At 49.9% G+C, this 16,924-nt stretch overlaps 1 protein-coding gene across 1 annotated transcript; it reads left to right on the forward strand.

The window, feature by feature from the left end:
• Positions 1–2,063: 2,063 nt before the first annotated feature.
• IL17RE (interleukin 17 receptor E) lies at positions 2,064–16,912 on the forward strand. Its single transcript, XM_035276264.3, has 17 exons — positions 2,064–2,139; positions 2,841–3,012; positions 3,365–3,380; positions 3,994–4,113; positions 6,156–6,253; positions 6,500–6,653; positions 6,746–6,885; positions 8,285–8,353; positions 9,235–9,301; positions 11,191–11,366; positions 11,459–11,506; positions 11,587–11,632; positions 11,776–11,930; positions 14,479–14,547; positions 15,113–15,164; positions 15,243–15,341; positions 15,793–16,912. Exons 2-17 carry the CDS (start codon positions 2,884–2,886, stop codon positions 16,347–16,349), a joined length of 1,995 nt encoding a protein of 664 aa, XP_035132155.1. The 5' UTR covers positions 2,064–2,139; positions 2,841–2,883; the 3' UTR covers positions 16,350–16,912.
• The last annotated feature ends 12 nt before the right edge of the window (positions 16,913–16,924 follow it).

Genomic DNA, 16,924 nt, shown 5'->3' on the forward strand with positions numbered 1-16,924 from the left:
CTGTGCTTCTTACCTTAAATACTTTTTGGAACAGTGTCCACAATAAATAAACCAGCAAGACAATAAATAAAATACACACCTCCTTTGCCTTCCCCCCATTTCTTCCTCATCTTTATTCCTTTTACTTTTCCAGTGGGTCCTGGAATGCTGTTTTTCTTTCCTTTCTTTCCTCTTTCCCTCTCTCCTCTCCTCCCGTCCTCCCTCTCTTCTTCCCTCCCTCCCTTTCTTGCTTTTTCCCTCCCTCCCTTCTCCATTTCTTTCCTGTCTTTATCTCTTTTCTGCTTTTCCTCCCATAGCTTAACCAGGAGAAATTAACCAATATTTTCTCTGTGAGAGATCAGAAGATAAGAGTTAAGAAAAAGAATTGTTTTAGAATAGAAGCAAGTTTCTCACTTCATCCCTCCAGCATTAGAAAAACTCAATATTGGCCAGACGCAGTGGCTCACAACTGTAATCCCAGCACTTTGGGAAGCAGAGGCAGGAGAACTGCTAGAGGCCAGGAGTTGGGAGACCAGCCTGAGCATCATAGCCAGACCCTGTAGCCAGGCAAAATGGCATGTGCCTGTGAAAAGCGGATTCACTTGAGCCCAGGAGGTGGAGGCTGCAGTAAGTGGTGACTATGCCATTGTCCTCCAGCTTGGGTGACAGAGTGAGGCTCTGTCTCAAAAAAAAAACAAAACATAATTTATATAGCTCTAAACCACTGTGAGTTAGGTAGAATTTGGGGGAAGACTCCCTAACCTATTCTTTGTATGTCAAGCCACCCTTTCCTCCGTTCAGATCTTACTGTTTTATTTGCAGAGATAGGCTTCAAGGCGAAAAGGCAATAATGTATTAGGGTCTATGCCAGACAGACTATTCCCAGAGCAAAGGAGGATGAGGCCATGGGAGGGGGGACCATAGGCTGATAGAGAATTGGGATTAGGCACAGCGGCTCATGACTGTAATCCTAGCACTTTGAATGGTTGAGGCAGGTGGATTACTTGAGGCCAAGAGTTCAAGACCAGCCTGCCCAACATGACAAAACGCTGTCTCTACTAAAAATACAAAATTTAGCCAGGCGTAGTGGTGCACAACTGTAATCCCAGCTACTCAGAAGGCTGAGGCACAAGAATCATTTGAACCTGGGAGGTGGAAGTTGCGGTGAGCCAAGATTGCACCACTGCACTCCATCCTGGGTGACAGAGGGAGATTATCTCAAAAGAAAAAAGGCCTGGTGCTGTGGTTCATGCCTGTAATCCCAGCACTTTGGGAGGCCAAGGTGGGCTCGGATCACCTTAGGTCAGGAGTTCAGGACCAGCCTGGCCAACATGGTGAAACCCCGTCTCTACTAAAAATACAAAAATCAGCCTGGTGTGGTGGTGCACAGCTGTAAGCCCAGCTACTCAGGAGGCTGAGGTGGGAGAATTGTTTGAACTTGGGAGGTAGAGGTTGGACTAACCCGAGATTGTGCCGGTGCACTCTACTCTGGGTGGCAGAGTGAGGCTCCATCTCAAAAAAAAAAAGAATTGAGTTTCGAGGGCCTAGCAGAAATGGAGCTCCCTGGGCTATAGACTTTGACCTTGACAAAGTCATTTTCAGTCTGCTTCCTTATCTCTTTTTATGAAATGAAAACAATAATTATCACCTGTCTCACAAGGTAGGGTTAGAAGGATTAAATATGAAAGTGTTTTGTGAAGTGTGAAACAGATAAACTACGTAGTTGAAATGTATCGTGACATTTATTCAGTTACACAGCACATACTTCATGATATCCACTGCTAGGCTTAGAGAAACAAAGAATAAGAGTTTTTATCCTTTCATGAACTCAAAAGCTAGAGGATATTTTTAGGATAATGGGTAGGATGCAGCCTTCAGACAATGAACCTAAAGACTGGAATAGAAGTGGCCAAAAGCAGGCTGTGAGGCTACTGAAAGGTGGTCTAGATTGAATTACAGGAGGACAATAACAATCTCAAGATGCCTTGACCTGGTAGATGTGCCCCAAACTTTTTTTCCAGTGTGTGTGTTACCAAGGTGAGGGCTGAAGCAGTTCAAATGCTCCATGAGGGGGAGGAAGCTGTGGGATGATGGGGAGGGTTCCCACAAAGATGAAGCCTCGTCAGCCTTTCTCCAGCACCGGAAACCACAGGAAACCAGGTCAGTGCATGGGGCCCACTCCCTCTGCTCCAGGGCTCAGCTATGAGTTCTGGGGCTTCCTGATCAGGCTGTAGTGACTATTAGGTCCTTGAAGCTAGAGGCCCCTTTGGCATGGAGCCCTTTGCCTAGAAGAGCTGGACCTGGCTCATGGGTAGAGAGAGCTCGGTTGTAGTCCTGAGAGTTAACCAGGTGGGAAGCCCAGATACATATGGGGTTCATGTGCATCCTAGAGTGCTTTTTTTCCTCCCTTCTCTAAATGGTGCCTCAGTCACCTCTGTGTCTCTAGCACCCAGAGATCTGTTAATTCTCTTAGTAAAGGGGTTAAGCTCATGTCCATGGGAGACACAAGTTCAGGACTGTGCTAATGGGTGGGTCAAATCTGCAGTGTGTTTCAGGAGTAGGAGGGGCTAAGAAATGGGTGAGCCCCCCAACTTGATGCTAGCACCTTTCCTGTTACTTCTCAGCCACAGCAGGAGCCCCTTGTCTTTCAGGTGGGGGCAGTAGGGTTTGGGGGGGCACAAACCTCCTTTAGTCCTTCCACTTGGAGGGGAAGGAATGTGGCCTGGCTGGGTGGTTAGGATAGAGGAGGAGCTTTCGGGCAGGGTGGGGCCAGGGCGGGGCCAGGGCAGGCTCGGGCAAGGGCTCCAGCTGGTTCTGTGTTCTTTGCTGCTGCACAGCAAGGCCCTACCACCCACCTTCAGGCCATGCAGCCATGTTCCAGGAGCCTTAACTGCATAGAAGCCCATGGGGAGTTCCAGACCAGCAGCCCTGCTCCTGCCTCTCCTGATATTCATTCACCTCTCTGACTCTGCTGGGATTGGCTGTCCCCACCTGCCCCACTGGAACACCTGGGGTCCTCTGGCCTCCCACATGGTAAGGTGCTGCTGCCAGGTAGGGACACCTGCCTGGCACAGCCATAAAGCTCTCTGCTCCCCTGCCTGCCCTGTGCTACCTACCCGGTCCCTGTGCCACCTCCCCTGTCCCTGTGCTCTGGTGACAGCTTTGGTGTATCCTCTACATAGTCTCAAAGGGGTAGCCAAGGTCCTTTGTGCTGAAGGCCTGGACGGGGTGGAGCTGGGAAGAAAAGAGCCAGAGGGTATGGGCTATTAGCTATGGGGCTCAGAATTCACTGATTTGTGGCAAAGAACCCAGGAATGCTCCTTTTGGGAGTCCCTCCTAATAATAGCTCTTTCCTTTCTTTTCCCTGCTGGGCCCTTTGCCTCAGGATGACAGTTTCACTGGTGAGTCGCATTTCCTGCCCCATTGCTCCTCCACATACCCGCTGTTTTTCCAGATGCCCAGCAAGCCCTCCATTCTAATTTTTGGTTCCCAACCTGGGAAGTTGGGAAAGAAAAAAGTTTGGAATCATGACAAGCCTGGATTTACATTGCTGTTCTGTCAGACTCCCATGTGGCCTTAGACTGTGCACCTACCCCCTCCAACTGACCCTCAAGTTTCTGAGAGGTAGCAGCATAGTAGAAATGATTGTACACTAAAATATAGTGTTGCTTCTGATTTGTAGGGAGGATTAGATGAGAGACATGGGTAAATCTCCAGGCACTCCGTAAATGTTGCTTCCTCCCCTTAAGTGGTCCCTCACTTCTATCAGTAATACAACAATAATCCTGTTTTATGGTATGTTCTACTTCACAAGACATTTTCCCATGCACTATTTTGATTTTTATAACAGACCTGCATTATGAATGAGGAATTTGACCCTTAGACAGGTCCTGTAACCCCCAAAGTCACACTTCCAGGATGTAAGTAACAGAGCTTGGCCTCAAATCCAGCTTGTCTGAGGTAGGAGGAACCTTCTTAGACCCTATCATTTGCTTTCCCTTCCATCTTTCCCAGGAAGTTCTGCCCATATCCTTTGCCGCACCTGGTGGGCCTGCTTCTCCACAAAGCGTTGGTGTACACGAGTCTGGCACTGTTCCCGCTGTTTGTGCCAACATCTACTGTCAGGTCACTCAGGTATGAGAAACAGCCCCTTGGACCATTCTCAGTGAAGAGATGAGTTGGTGACATTCTGAGGGGCCACCTAGGCTGAGGCAAATGGGACTTACTAGAACAGGTATTTTTCTTGTTTTAACCTCAAAAGGGACTTGGATCATCCTAAAATAACATGCTATGACGGATATTCACAAGAGCAGTCGTACAATTTTGTGAAGGTATTAATTTTTTTCAGCTGAGATTCTTGGAATTAAAAGCTATGAATTTACTGTTATTACCTTCTATTTGTAAAGCAGGATCTTCTTTCTTATTCAACTCTATATTTTAATTGCTCAGCTCAGTGCCTGGTACATACTAAATGCCCTTGCATTCTTAAGAATTGGCAGTTTCTGGGCCAGGCACAGTGGCTCATGCCTGTAATCCCAGCACTTTGGGAGGCTAAGGCAGGCAGATTACCTGGTTCAAGACCAGCCTAGCCAATATGATGAAACCCCGTCTCTACTAAAAATACAAAAAAAATACCAGGGTGTGGTGGCAGGCACCTATAATCCTGGCTGCTTGGGAGGCTGAGGCAGTAGAATCGCTTGAACCCTGGAGGCAGAGGTTGCAGTGACCCGAGATTATCCCATTGCACTACAGCCTGGGCAACAAGAGTGAAACTCTGTCTCAAAAAAAAAAAAAAAAAAAAAGAATTGGCAGTTTCTGGGCTGGGTGTGGTGGTTCATGGCTCTAATCCCAGCACCCTGGGTGGCCAAGGTGGGGAGATCGCTTGAGTCCAAGAGTTTGAGACCAGTCTGGCTGACATGGCAAAACCCTATCTCTACAAAAAATAATACAAAAATTAGCTGGATGTGATGGTGCACACCTGTGGTCCCAGCTACTTGGGAGGCTGAGGTGGGAAGATTACCTAACCCCAGGAGGCAGAGGTTGGAGTAAGCCAAGATAGTGCCACTGCACTCCAGCCTGGATGACAGAATGAGACCCTGTGTCAAAAAACAACAACAACAAAAAAGAATGGGCAGTTTCTAATTTTTCTCATTGTTGCTGTTAGAAATAATGTGATAGGGCTGGGCACTATGTGGCTCATGCCTGGTAATCCCAGCACTTTGAGAGGCCGAGGTGGGCACATCACCTGAGGTCAGGAGTAGGAGTTTGAGACCAGCCTGGCTAACATGGTGAAACCCCATCGCTACTAAAAATACAAAAATTAGCCAGGCATGGTGGCACATGCCTATAATCCCAGCTACTTGGGAGGCTGAGGCAGGGGAATTCCTTGAACCTGGGAGGTGGAGGATGAAATGAGCTGAGATCACACCACTGCACTCCAGCCTGGGCAACAGAGCGAGACTCTGTTTAAAAAAAAAAGGAAACAAATAATGCTACAGGCCAGGCGTGGTGGCTCACACCTGTAATCCCAATGCTTTGGGAGGCCAAGGCAGGGAGATTACTTGAGTCCAGGAGTTCAAAACCAGCCTGAGCAACATATTGACACCCTATCTCTATGAAAAAAATGCTTTTTAAAAATTAGCAATGCATGGTGATGCTTGCATGTACTCCCAGCTACTTAGGGAGGCCAAGATGAGAGGATCACTTGAGCCCAGGAGTTTGAAATCACCCTGGACAACATAGGTAAACCCTGTCTTAACAACAACAACAAATTTAACTAGCTGGGTGTGGTGGCACATGCCTGTAGTCCCAGCTACTTAGGAGGCTGAGGTGAGAGGATTGCTTAAGCCCAAGAGTTCAAGACTGCAGTGAGCAATGATTGTGCCACTGCACTCCAGCCTGTGTGACAGAACAAAACGCTGCCTCCAAAAGAAAAAAAGGAAAGAAAAAAAGAAAGAAAAAAAATGCTAAAATGAATATCTTTGTATATCGTTTTTTTCTATACTTAAGAAATTAATCCTTTCTTGATGGCATCATAATTTTCAAGACTAAAGAACTTGACACCCTTACCCTCCTTGATTTAAAATGACTTGTTGTCTAACACTGGGCCACATCTCCAGGTAGAGGAGGGGTAATGGGGGCTAAATAGTAAATATGTCTCCCTGCCCCCCACACAGGTCTTAAGTGGGGCTTCTTCAGCCTCCTGGTGCAGAAATCCAAAAAGTCTTCCGAATTCAAGTTCTGTAGGAAACAGAAGATCCCAGCACCTGCTCAGGTACTCTCCCTGTCAGTTTCAGCCCTACCCAATGCCCCACAGACCTTTGCTTTCTGGCTTCTCATTTTGTTCTCCAGCCATGTGAGACAGTATGGAGATAAAGTATTCTGTCTATTACACAGCTAGGGAAACTGAGGCCAAAAGAGTTTGAGCAACTTGCCTGCAGTACCTCGGGTTCCAGAGGCAGAAACAGAAGCCAGGTTTCCCAGTTCCTGGCCTGAGACCAACCTTGTTCTCTGCCTTTAGAGGAAGCTGCTGCGTAGTCGTCGCCTGTCTGAGAAGAGCCATCACATTTCCATCCCCTCCCCAGATATCCCCGGATTTCACTCTAAAAGGACCCAACCTTCGGATCCAGAGGCATGGAAAAGTCTTTCTAGATTGGACTCACAAAGGCACAGAGGTGGGGACAGGGTGGAACAGGAGATGGGTTCAGCTGAATGGTACCGATGCTAAGATCAAGAGATAAGGCCACTGAGTCCTTCCTCTCCCCAGGTCCTGAGTTCTCCTTTGATTTGCTGCATGAGGCCCGGGCTATTCGGGTGACTATACCTTCAGGCCCCGAGGTCAGTGTGCGTCTTTGTCACCAGTGGGCACTGCAGTGTGAAGAGCTGAGAAGTCCCTATGATGTCCAGGTATGGCGTGTCATCCCCCTATAAAAAGCCCGATCACACAGTGCTGCTAGCAAGAGAGGCCACCCACTGTGCAAATGGGGAAATTGAGGCCCAGAAAGGGAAGGTAAACTGTCCAAGACCTCCTTACAAACTGAAGGCTCTATCAGTAAGACTTATTTGGACCTGGCATGGTGGCTTACACCTGTGGTCCCAGCACTTTGGGAGGCCAAAGCAGGAGGATTGCTTGAAGCCAGGAGTACAAGACCAGCTTGACAACATAGTGAAATCCTGCTGCAGCATTAAAAAAAAATTTAAAAGAAAGACTTCCTTGGACTAGACAGAAAAGGCAGAGGGCCTTTTCACCTATAAGAAAAGGAAAGGAGGCAGAGACCTGGAGCAGCTATGAATGACCATAAATGAGCAGAGAAATTAGTATGGTATTTACCCCCAGTAAGAGGATCCTCAGTGTGACTCAGGCATTAAGAAGCCTTTTCTTGAGCTTCAAGTTAGTAACAAGTAAGAAAAAGGAATTGTAATTAAAAATTTAAGGTCAGGCACAGTGGCTTATGCCTGTAATCCCAGCACTTTGGGAGGCCGAGGCGGGTAGATCACAAGGTCAAGAGATGGAGACCATCCTGGCCAACATAGTGAAACCCCACCTCTACTAAAAATACAAAAATTAGCTGGGCATGGTGATGCACACCTATTGTCCCAGCTACTTGGGAGGCTGAGGCAGGAGAATCGTTTGAACCCACAACGCAGAGGTTGCAGTGAACCAGAATGGTGCTACTGCACTCCAGCCTGATGACGGAGCAAGACTCCATCTCAAAAAAAAATTTTTTTGAAAAGCCTTTTTAGTTCCCCTAAGAGGTTGTTCCCCCAGAGAACATAACAAAATGGTCACATCTATCTTGGTACCCTTCCATCTCCTTCCCTTTGTTCCTGTCTCTCAGAGAATGAGATGTCCCCCATTCTTCCAACCTGGGCCCTAGCATCCCACCTCAACCTCCCTTTCTCATGAATGTCATTGTATACAGTTGGTACCATTTGCAAGGACTGCCGCTGTACCCCTGAGCCCTCAGTTCTCTACATTTTTATAACAGTGAGGATACTTCATAAGGTCACTGTGATGCTAGCATGGAATTAATTGATTTAATGCTTCTAGCACCCACCACACTCCTTGGCATATAGTAGGGCCTCAATAAAGGAATGTATTCCCAGTCTCCTTCCCCCCAGCTCCTCCTAGAGCACCTAGAGCTAATGATCAGAGAATCTTTGAGAGGAGTTCTTCGTACAAGTATCTCATATAAGAGGGAAAATATGGTGTGTTTTGACCAAGATCCCAGGTCCCTCCTGCCCTATCTATGTGCTATGATCTTTCTCAGGCATCTTTTGTCTTCCTTTCGTGCTTCATCCACAGAAAATCGTGTCTGGGGGCCACACTGTAGAACTGTCTTATGAATTCCTTCTGCCCTGTCTGTGCATAGAGGTGAGCAAAGGAAAAGGTGTGGGCTGTCCATGGCTCTGCTCCTAGGCCCCAAGGTAGTACAGTTGGTCAAGCATATCTCTAGTAAGTCGGGTTTTAAAAGGACTGGGTGTTGCTGGCATGCTTAGGAAGATTGGCGCCAGCTTGGCTGTGAGCCACGTGCTGGGTCAGAGGTGGAAGGATCCTGCTGAACAAACATTGGACCTTCTTAGGGTGATTCCAACCTCAGCCCCAACCAAATCCAGCTTTCCCTGGCTCAGACCTGGCCTCAGCCCACAGAGCCAGAATAGACAGCTGTCATCGCCGTGTGTTCTGAGGAGCCAAGGAAGGAGTGTGTGCATGGCCACTACAAGGTTCTATATGTCCCCCAGTCCTCCTTCTCTCTTTACAAATCTAAGGAACATAGCAGGAAGTTTTCTCTGGACTAGACAGAAAAGGCAAGGGAGATTGTCACCTGCGAGACCTAAGGGAGGGTGCTGGCAGAGACCCAGAGCCATGAGCGATTGCCAGGGTGGATAGCAGGTAGGCATTTGGGTATTCCAGAGTCAGGAGCTGACACAGAGCACTGGGTACCTTGGGGATGGCTGAGAGAGGAGGTCAGAGGAGGCCAAAGCTGAGAAATGTGACTTCAGGATTTCCCTCTTTCTGGGGATAGTTCTCTTTAGGAGGAAGAGGAGTCAGCCCCTCACTTGCTGATCTCTCTCCTATGTTCTGGAGTTCCTCCCCACCCTTGTCCCCACCCGACATTGCCCACCTTGTTCAGTGCCTAGCCTGCTCAAGCAGCTTGTTTCACAATAACGTAAAGCCGGAATGAGTTTTAGGTCTGAGCGAGATTGGAAAAGCCTTTCCTCTGACCCTTCCCACCTGTTCCCCTGTTCCCCCAGGCATTCTACCTGCAAGAGGACACTGTGAGGCACAAAAGATGTCCCTTCCAGAACTGGCCAGAAGCCTGTGAGTGTGGCTGACATGCACCCTTGTGCATGTACACACCCTCTGTCCCTGTCTCCTACACACACACATAAACACCCTTCACACCTGTGTTGGTGGAAGCCCCCAGAAGGTACGCAGGTACTTTCCCTGGAGTCAGTGGGGGAAAAGGGCTGCCAAGTCTACCATTCAGCTTGCCAATAGATCAGAGAGTGCTGAGCACTGCAGCACTGTAAGAAGTTTAGAAATCTGAGGCCTAGGAGATTCTGCTGTCCTAAGAGGATGGGCCAGAAGACCCGGTTCCCATCCCAGTTCTGTCAGTTGTTCTCTGAGCCTCACTTTCCTCATCTAAAATCTCAATATCTGCTCTGCCTTCAAAGTTTTTGTGAAGCTTGAGTTAAATATTACATGTGAAAGTGGACATTGATATCTGAAGTGCTGTATTCAAGTTGTTTTTCTCAAGGAGAGGCAGGACACTCAGACACAAGTGATCACACAAAACAGCTTACAAAACTTACAGGGCAGGGTTATAAATAAGGATTAGGCTGTAGGGCAATAACTCAGGAAAGGGAGAAGCCTAAGAAGGGCCATTGTAAGCAGAGAAGACCTCTTAGGGGAAGTAAGTGGCACCTGAGCTGGGGTCAGAAAAAGCAGGATTTGGAAACAGAGAGATAGGAGGGGAAGGCATTCCTGGGTCTGAGAGGACCCTAAGCAGATTTCGAGTTTGGGGAGAAGCAAGGAGCTGGCCAGAATGTAGGCCTGGGAAGGAGAGGAGAGAGACAGCTGGATAAAAAGATAATGAGGCCAGACGCAGTGACTCACACCTGTAATCCCAGCACTTTGGGAGGCTCAGGTGGGCAGATCATCTTAGGTCAGGAGTTCAAGACCACCCTGGCCAACATGGTGAACCCCCATCTCTACTAAAAATAGAAAAAATTAGCTGGGTGTGGTAGTGCATGCCTGTAGTCCCAGCTACTTGGGGGGCCGAGACAGGAGAATCGCTTGAGCTTGGGAGGCGGAGGTTGCAGTGAGCTGAGATCAGGCCACTGCACTCCAGCCTGGGCTATGGAGTGAGACTGGAGTGAGAATCTGTCTCAAAAACAAAAAACAAAACAAAACAAAAACAGAAAGATAATGAAAGGAGGCTGGGCACGGTGGCTCACACCTGTAATCCCAGCACTTTGGGAGGCTGAGGCAGGTGGGTCACGAGGTCAGGAGTTCGAGACTAGCCTGGTCAACATGGTAAAACTCCGTCTCGGCCGGGTGCGGTGGCTCAAGCCTGTAATCCCAGCACTTTGGGAGGCCGAGGCAGGTGGATCACAAGGTCAAGAGAACGAGACCATCCTGGTCAATATGGTGAAACCCCGTCTCTACTAAAGATACAAAAAATTAGCTGGGCATGGTGGCGCATGCCTGTAATCCCTGCTACTCGGGAGGCTGAGGTAGGAGAATTGCCTGAACCCAAACCCAGGAGGCGGAGGTTGCGGTGAGCTGAGATTGCACCATTGCACTCCAGCCTGGGTAACAAGAGCGAAACTCCGTCTCAAAAAAAAAAAAAAAAAAAAAACCCGTCTCTACTAAAATTACAACAATTAGCTGGGCTTGGTGGAACATGCCTGTAATCCCAGATACTGAGGCATAAGGATTGCTTGAACCTGGGAGGCAGAGGTTGCTGTGAGCCTAGATTGGACCACTGCACTCCAGCCTGGGTGACAGAGTGAGACTCTGTCTCAAAAAAAGAAAAGAAAAAGAAAAATAATGAAAGGGATGCTCATTGCTTGAATACCTGTTCAGGCCAGGAATAGTGCTGGTTACTTTTGCAAACATCATCTTCAGCTGACCCCAGGATGTGGGTGGCAAGGTAGGGCTGCAGCAGGGCTGATCCTCACCCACTGACCCTGACACCTTTCCAGATGGCTCAGACTTCTGGAAGTCAGTGCATTTCACTGACTACAGCCAGCACACTCAGATGGTCATGGCCCTGACACTCCGCTGCCCACTGAAGCTGGAAGCTGCCCTCTGCCAGAGGCAAGACTGGCATACCCTTTGCAAAGACCTCCCGAATGCCACGGCTCAAGAGTCAGAGGGGGTGAGGATGCCTCCTGCCCCCCACAGGAATAGGGTGGGCAGGGCTGGGGCCCAGGGATTTTCTCCTTGACAAATTCTCCTCTCCTCCCACAGTGGTATGTTTTGGAGAAGGTGGACCTGCACCCCCAGCTCTGCTTCAAGGTACAACCATGGCTGAGAAAAGATGTGGGAATACTGGATACTGCCTGGACTTGCTAACCTGTGCTTTCTGTATTTCTCAGTTCTCTTTTGGAAACAGCAGCCATGTTGAATGCCCCCACCAGACTGGTGAGCCTACAAGGGACATCTGCCAGGAGCTCCTGCCCCATTTCATCCTCACCCAACTGTGACCAAGCTAAACCCTAGCCCAGTCCTGAATTCATCACCTGAAGCCCAGCTCCTATCAACCTTCCCCACTCCACCCCAAACAGGGTCTCTCACATCCTGGAATGTGAGCATGGATACCCAAGCCCAGCATCTGATCCTTCACTTCTCCTCAAGAATGCATGCCACCTTCAGTGCTGCCTGGAGCCATGAAGACTTGGGGCAGGACACTTTGGTGCCCCCCGTGTACACTGTCAGCCAGGTATGGCCTCGCCCTTACTAGGTCCTATTGCTCAGAGCACAGCTCCCAATTTCCTTGTCACCTCATTGAGATGGACCCTGGAACGGTAGAAACAAATCCCTGACTCCTACCATCTGGTTACTTTATTTACATAATCAGCCTTCGTTCTGCTGACTTGCTGACAGTTAGTGGGGTCCTCAAGGAAACAGTTCCTAATCCTTTCAGTTTCTGAATTTATAGGAATAACAGAGGCAAGGGACTGGCCCTCCCACATTCAGGTATTCTCTAACCCAGGGGTCCCCAATCCCTGAGCTGCAGACCAGTACCCGCCTTTGGCTTGTGAGAAACTGGGCTACACAGCAGGAAGTGAATGGAGGGTGAGCCAGCGTTACTGCCTGAGCTCCGCCTACTGTCAGATCAGTGGCTGCATTAGATTCTCATAGGAGCACAAACCCTACTGTGAACTGCACATGCAAGGGATCTAGGTTGCAAGCTACTTAAAAGAATCTAATGCCTGATGATCTGAGGTGGTTGCATCCTGAAATCATATCCCACCACCCCTGATCCCAACCCCTTCAACCTGTATAAAAATTTTCTTCCATGAAACCAATCCCTGGTGCCAAAAATGTCAGAAACCACTGCTGTAGCCCACCCAAATAGCATTTTATATTGATGCCTTCCCTTGAACCCAGCTGTCCACTACCACTGCTCTCCTGCCTCCACGAGGCACCTGTGCAGATGTTCTCCATCCCAGGAGACAGAGCCCAAGCAGCTGACAGGCTCTTTGCACAATCCTGTAAACTATTGACAGATTTCACCTGTTTTGTGGACTAGGCGCAGTTTATCAGACTATCTATTCCATGTGTCTAATATAAAAACCACAGTCAAATACACCCTCAACACTACAGCACCAAGCTGACTAAGCATGACTAGCTCTTTCCAGTTCTTAATGCTCACTTGCAACTTACTTGTTTGTTTTACAGTGTATGAGCGCTCCCAAGCAGACAGGTGATAGCAACACAATATGTAAGACTAAATCATGCTTAAGATAGCCGGGTGCAGTGTCTCACTCCTGTAATCCCAGCTGAGGTGGGAGAACTGAGTAAGGCCAGGAGTTTGAGGCTGCACTGAGCTATGATCATCCCCCTGTACTCCAGCCTGTGTGATAGCATGAGACTCTGACTCTTAAAAAAAAAAAAGTTTTTAATTAAAATTCTATCCAATTCAGGATGCTTTGTGCCCACCCTGTAGCAGGCTCTGGGAGATACAAATATATAGCAATTAAGGAGCTCACAGATTAATAATAGCTGTTACCAATAAATGAATATACATACATTGTGTTTATTTAAAAAGACATTCATGTGCCTTTACCCATCTGATGCTCTCAATAATCCAGTAAAATAAAGATTACTACCCCCCATATAAAAATGAGGAAAGTACTCAGGTGCAGTGGTTCACACCTGTAATTCCAGCATTTTGGGAGGCTGAGGTAGGCAGATCACCTGAGGTAGGAGTCTGAGACCAGCCTGGCCAACATGGCATAACCCCATTCGACTAAAAAATACAAAAATTAGTGTGGTGGCATGGTGGCGTGGTGGCATGCACCAGTAATTGCAGCTATTCAGGAGGCTGAGGCAGGAGAATAGCTTGAACCAGGGAGATGGAAGTTGCAGTGAGCTGAGATTGTGCCACTGCACTCCAGCCTGAGCTATTGAGCAAAACTCTGTCTCAAAAATAAATAAATAAATAAAAATGAGGAAAGTGAAGCTTAGGAAAGAGAGGTATCCTGTCTCCCTGCAAAGACCACATAGCTAGGGAATACAAAGGCAATAGCTAAGCCTGAACCCAGGTCTCCTGACCCCCAAAACTTATGTTCTTTTTGTTGAGACACAATTTCACTCTTGTTGCTCAGGCTGGAGTGCAATGGTGCAATCTTGACTCACCGCAACCTCTGCCTCTCAGGCTCGAGTGATTCTCCTGCCTCAGCCTCCCAAATAGCTGGGATTACAGGCATATGCCATCACGCCCGGCTAATTTTGTATTTTTAGTAGAGACAGGGTTTCTCCATGCTGGTCAGGCTGGTCTCAAACTCCCGACCTCAGGTGATCTGCCTGCCTCAGCCTCCCAAAGTGCTGGGATTACAGGCGTGAGCCACTGTGCCCGGCAAAACTCACATTCTTTTCAATGTGATACCTTGTGATACCTTTTCAGCTGTGCAGGAGAGTAAAGTGAGGCAGCAGATAAATTAGCCTCCCAGGTTTCTGAGCCACTAGAGGACAGAGACAATGTCTGTACCCTCCTTTTTTCCTCAGGGCTTGGCACAGAGGACATACTCAGAGTCTGTCTATTGACAAGTGCTTGACTGTAGCAGGAGCTGAGCTCTGGGAAAGATCAGTGGGAGCCAGAGTGGCTGGGGAAGCCTTTTTGTCAGAGGTGGCACTTGGCCTAAGCTTCATAGGATGGTGGGGTTGGGGTGTGGTGGGGAGGAACAGCAGGGGCAAAGACCTAAGGCCGGACAGGGCCAGATCCGCCTCCCTGGGGACAGCCTTTCTGCTCTTTGTTTCTACAGGCCCAGAGCTCAAGCCCGGTGACACTAGACCTTATCATTCCCTTCCTGAGGCCAGGGCGCTGTGTCCTGGTAAGAAAACCTACCCTCACTCTACATACAGAGTCCTGGCTTCTACTCCCCCAGCAGCACCCACCCAAGGAAAATCCATTCTGCAAAAATGTTTGGTTTGGCCACCATAGTGATTTAAACCGAAATTGTTTACCACTATTTACCCTAACTATTACTAATATTACCACTATTACGCATATATAAACAAAGCTGGATTTCTGGCTTCTGTTGAAAAATCCGAAAACCTGGTGCTGTGTGTCCACATTCTGGAATGGCAACAATGCCTGGAGCTCAGTGCTGTCTGATTGTTTCAGTCAGGGCCTGTGCTCTCCAGGTCCTCACAGCAGCCTTGGTCAACTTTGAGTTTACTTTTCGAGTTTGGCCCCCTGTTTGGCCCCTGTCACACTGGAGTTTGCCACCCTTGACCTGTTCTGTGCCATGCCAGGAGCTGGAGCAGACACAAACCCATCCTAGAAGAATTCCCTAGCCAGTGCAACTCCCCTCTCCCCCAGCTCCATGCTTCACTTAGCTCCTCTGGGAGGAGAAGATGCCTGACTCACAGAGGTGTGGGGCTCTGTGCCCTTAGGTGTGGCGATCAGATGTCCAGTTTGCCTGGAAGCACCTCTTGTGTCCGGATGGTAAGTTCTTGGGGTGAGGGAGATAAGAGGGAGGTTGGACACTGAGGAACTGGATGGGCCTCACCCTACTTGACTCAGTCTCTAACAGACACCTGGGGCTTTTGATCCTGGCACTGCTGGCCCTCCTTGCCCTACTGGGTGTTGTTCTGGCCCTCACCTGCCGGCGCCCACAGTCAGGTAAGCTCACCAAAGTCATACCTGCCCAGCTCCGAGGCTAGCTGTTCCCTTACCCTCCCGTCTGAGCTTTCTGCACTCCACCCGGTCTCTGTTACCCAAGCAGGGAGCCTCTGGTACCCAAGTGGGCAGGAATGGTTAAGGTAGGGCAAAGGGACCCTTGAGCCGATTGTCACTATACGGAGTCTGTGGACAAAAGGCTAGTGGGGCAGAAATCCAGCCTGCGCTGTACTTATCTAGCCTGGAGCCCTGGCCCTCTCTTTGGAAGGGGCGTCTTTATCTAATTAGTCCAGGGGCAACCTATAGTCTAGGGCTGCTTTGTGTACCAACCGCCAGAACAAATAAGGGGTGAAGGCGAGAGGTGAGCACCCTATGGTATCCTGAGAGACTGGGGAGGAGAGGGCTGAGCTATCCCTCACCTCGCACCCCTTCATCTGTTGCTCCCCGCCACCAGGCCCCGGCCCAGCACGGCCAGTGCTGCTCCTGCACGCGGCGGACTCTGATGCTCAGCAGCACCTGGTGGGAGCGCTGGCTGAACTGCTGCGGGCAGCGCTGGGCGGCGGGCGCGACGTGATCGTGGACCTGTGGGAGGGGAGGCACGTGGCGCGTGTGGGCTCGCTGCCGTGGCTCTGGGCGGCGCGGGAGCGCGTGGCGCGGGAGCAGGGCATGGTGCTGCTGCTGTGGAGCAGCGCCGGCCTCCGCCCCGCCAGCGACCCCAACCCCCGCACCGCGCCCTTGCTCTCCCTGCTCCAGGCTGCTCCGCGCCCGCTGCTGCTGCTCGCTTACTTCAGTCGCCTCTGCGCCAAGGGTGACATCCCCCAGCCGCTGCGCGCTCTGCCGCGCTACCGCCTGCTGCGCGACCTGCCGCGCCTGCTGCGGGCGCTGGACGCGCAGCCTTCCGCGGAAGCCACCAGCTGGGGACTCCCCGGGGCGCGGCAGCGCTGGCGGAGCCGCCTAGAGCTGTGCAGCCGGCTCGAGCGAGAGGTCGCCCAACTCGCAGACCTAGGTTGAGCAGAGATCCACCGCAGTCCCGGTTGTCTGCAGCCACAACGTAACGGGAACCCCTGAATGAACCTTGGATCCTGGAATCCTTGGGGTGCCCCAGGGACGACTGGCCTTAAAGCTTTATTCCCTGCCTCCAAGGCCGAAAGTCCCAGCCCAGTCCCCGCGCGTGTCCCTCTTCCTCCTCATACTTTCCCTTGACAGAAAGCTCCCTAATCCCTGTTCTGATAGAGGAGGGCGGGCTTCCCACTTCCTCTCCAGAACTCCAGAAGGAGCAGTGTGCTTAAGCTCCAGTCCAGGCTGGAGAGGTTGGACCCGGGGTAGGTGAGGCAGGAGCCATGTCAGTTCTGAAGGAGGGTTGGCTGGGGCAGGTGAGAGAAAACCTCCTTGGGCCCCAGGGAGTCCCTTTCCCACACTGAGGCTCTGCCCAGAGGGAGAGAGGACTCCGGACCTAGGAAAAGAGGCTTTTGGCTCTGGGTGGTCAAGACAGTGGGGACTGGTGATGGGGTGGGTGGGTGCTGGCGGGGGACTAAGATCCGAAAAGATGAATAAAGAGAAACAAACATGACAAACTGGAAAACATA

The sequence above is a fragment of the Callithrix jacchus genome, chromosome 15, assembly GCF_049354715.1.
Source record: "Callithrix jacchus isolate 240 chromosome 15, calJac240_pri, whole genome shotgun sequence".
In the NCBI taxonomy this organism is placed as follows: domain Eukaryota; kingdom Metazoa; phylum Chordata; class Mammalia; order Primates; family Cebidae; genus Callithrix; species Callithrix jacchus.

Excerpts from the sequence above, each read along its gene's own strand:
- IL17RE (XM_035276264.3), top strand. The coding sequence starts at position 2,884 with ATGGGGAGTTCCAGACCAGCAGCCCTGCTCCTGCCTCTCCTGATATTC. Across the intron at positions 9,302-11,190 it reads CCAGAACTGGCCAGAAGCCT|ATGGCTCAGACTTCTGGAAG; the intron begins GTGAGTGTGGCT and ends ACACCTTTCCAG. Across the intron at positions 11,633-11,775 it reads TGAATGCCCCCACCAGACTG|GGTCTCTCACATCCTGGAAT; the intron begins GTGAGCCTACAA and ends CACCCCAAACAG.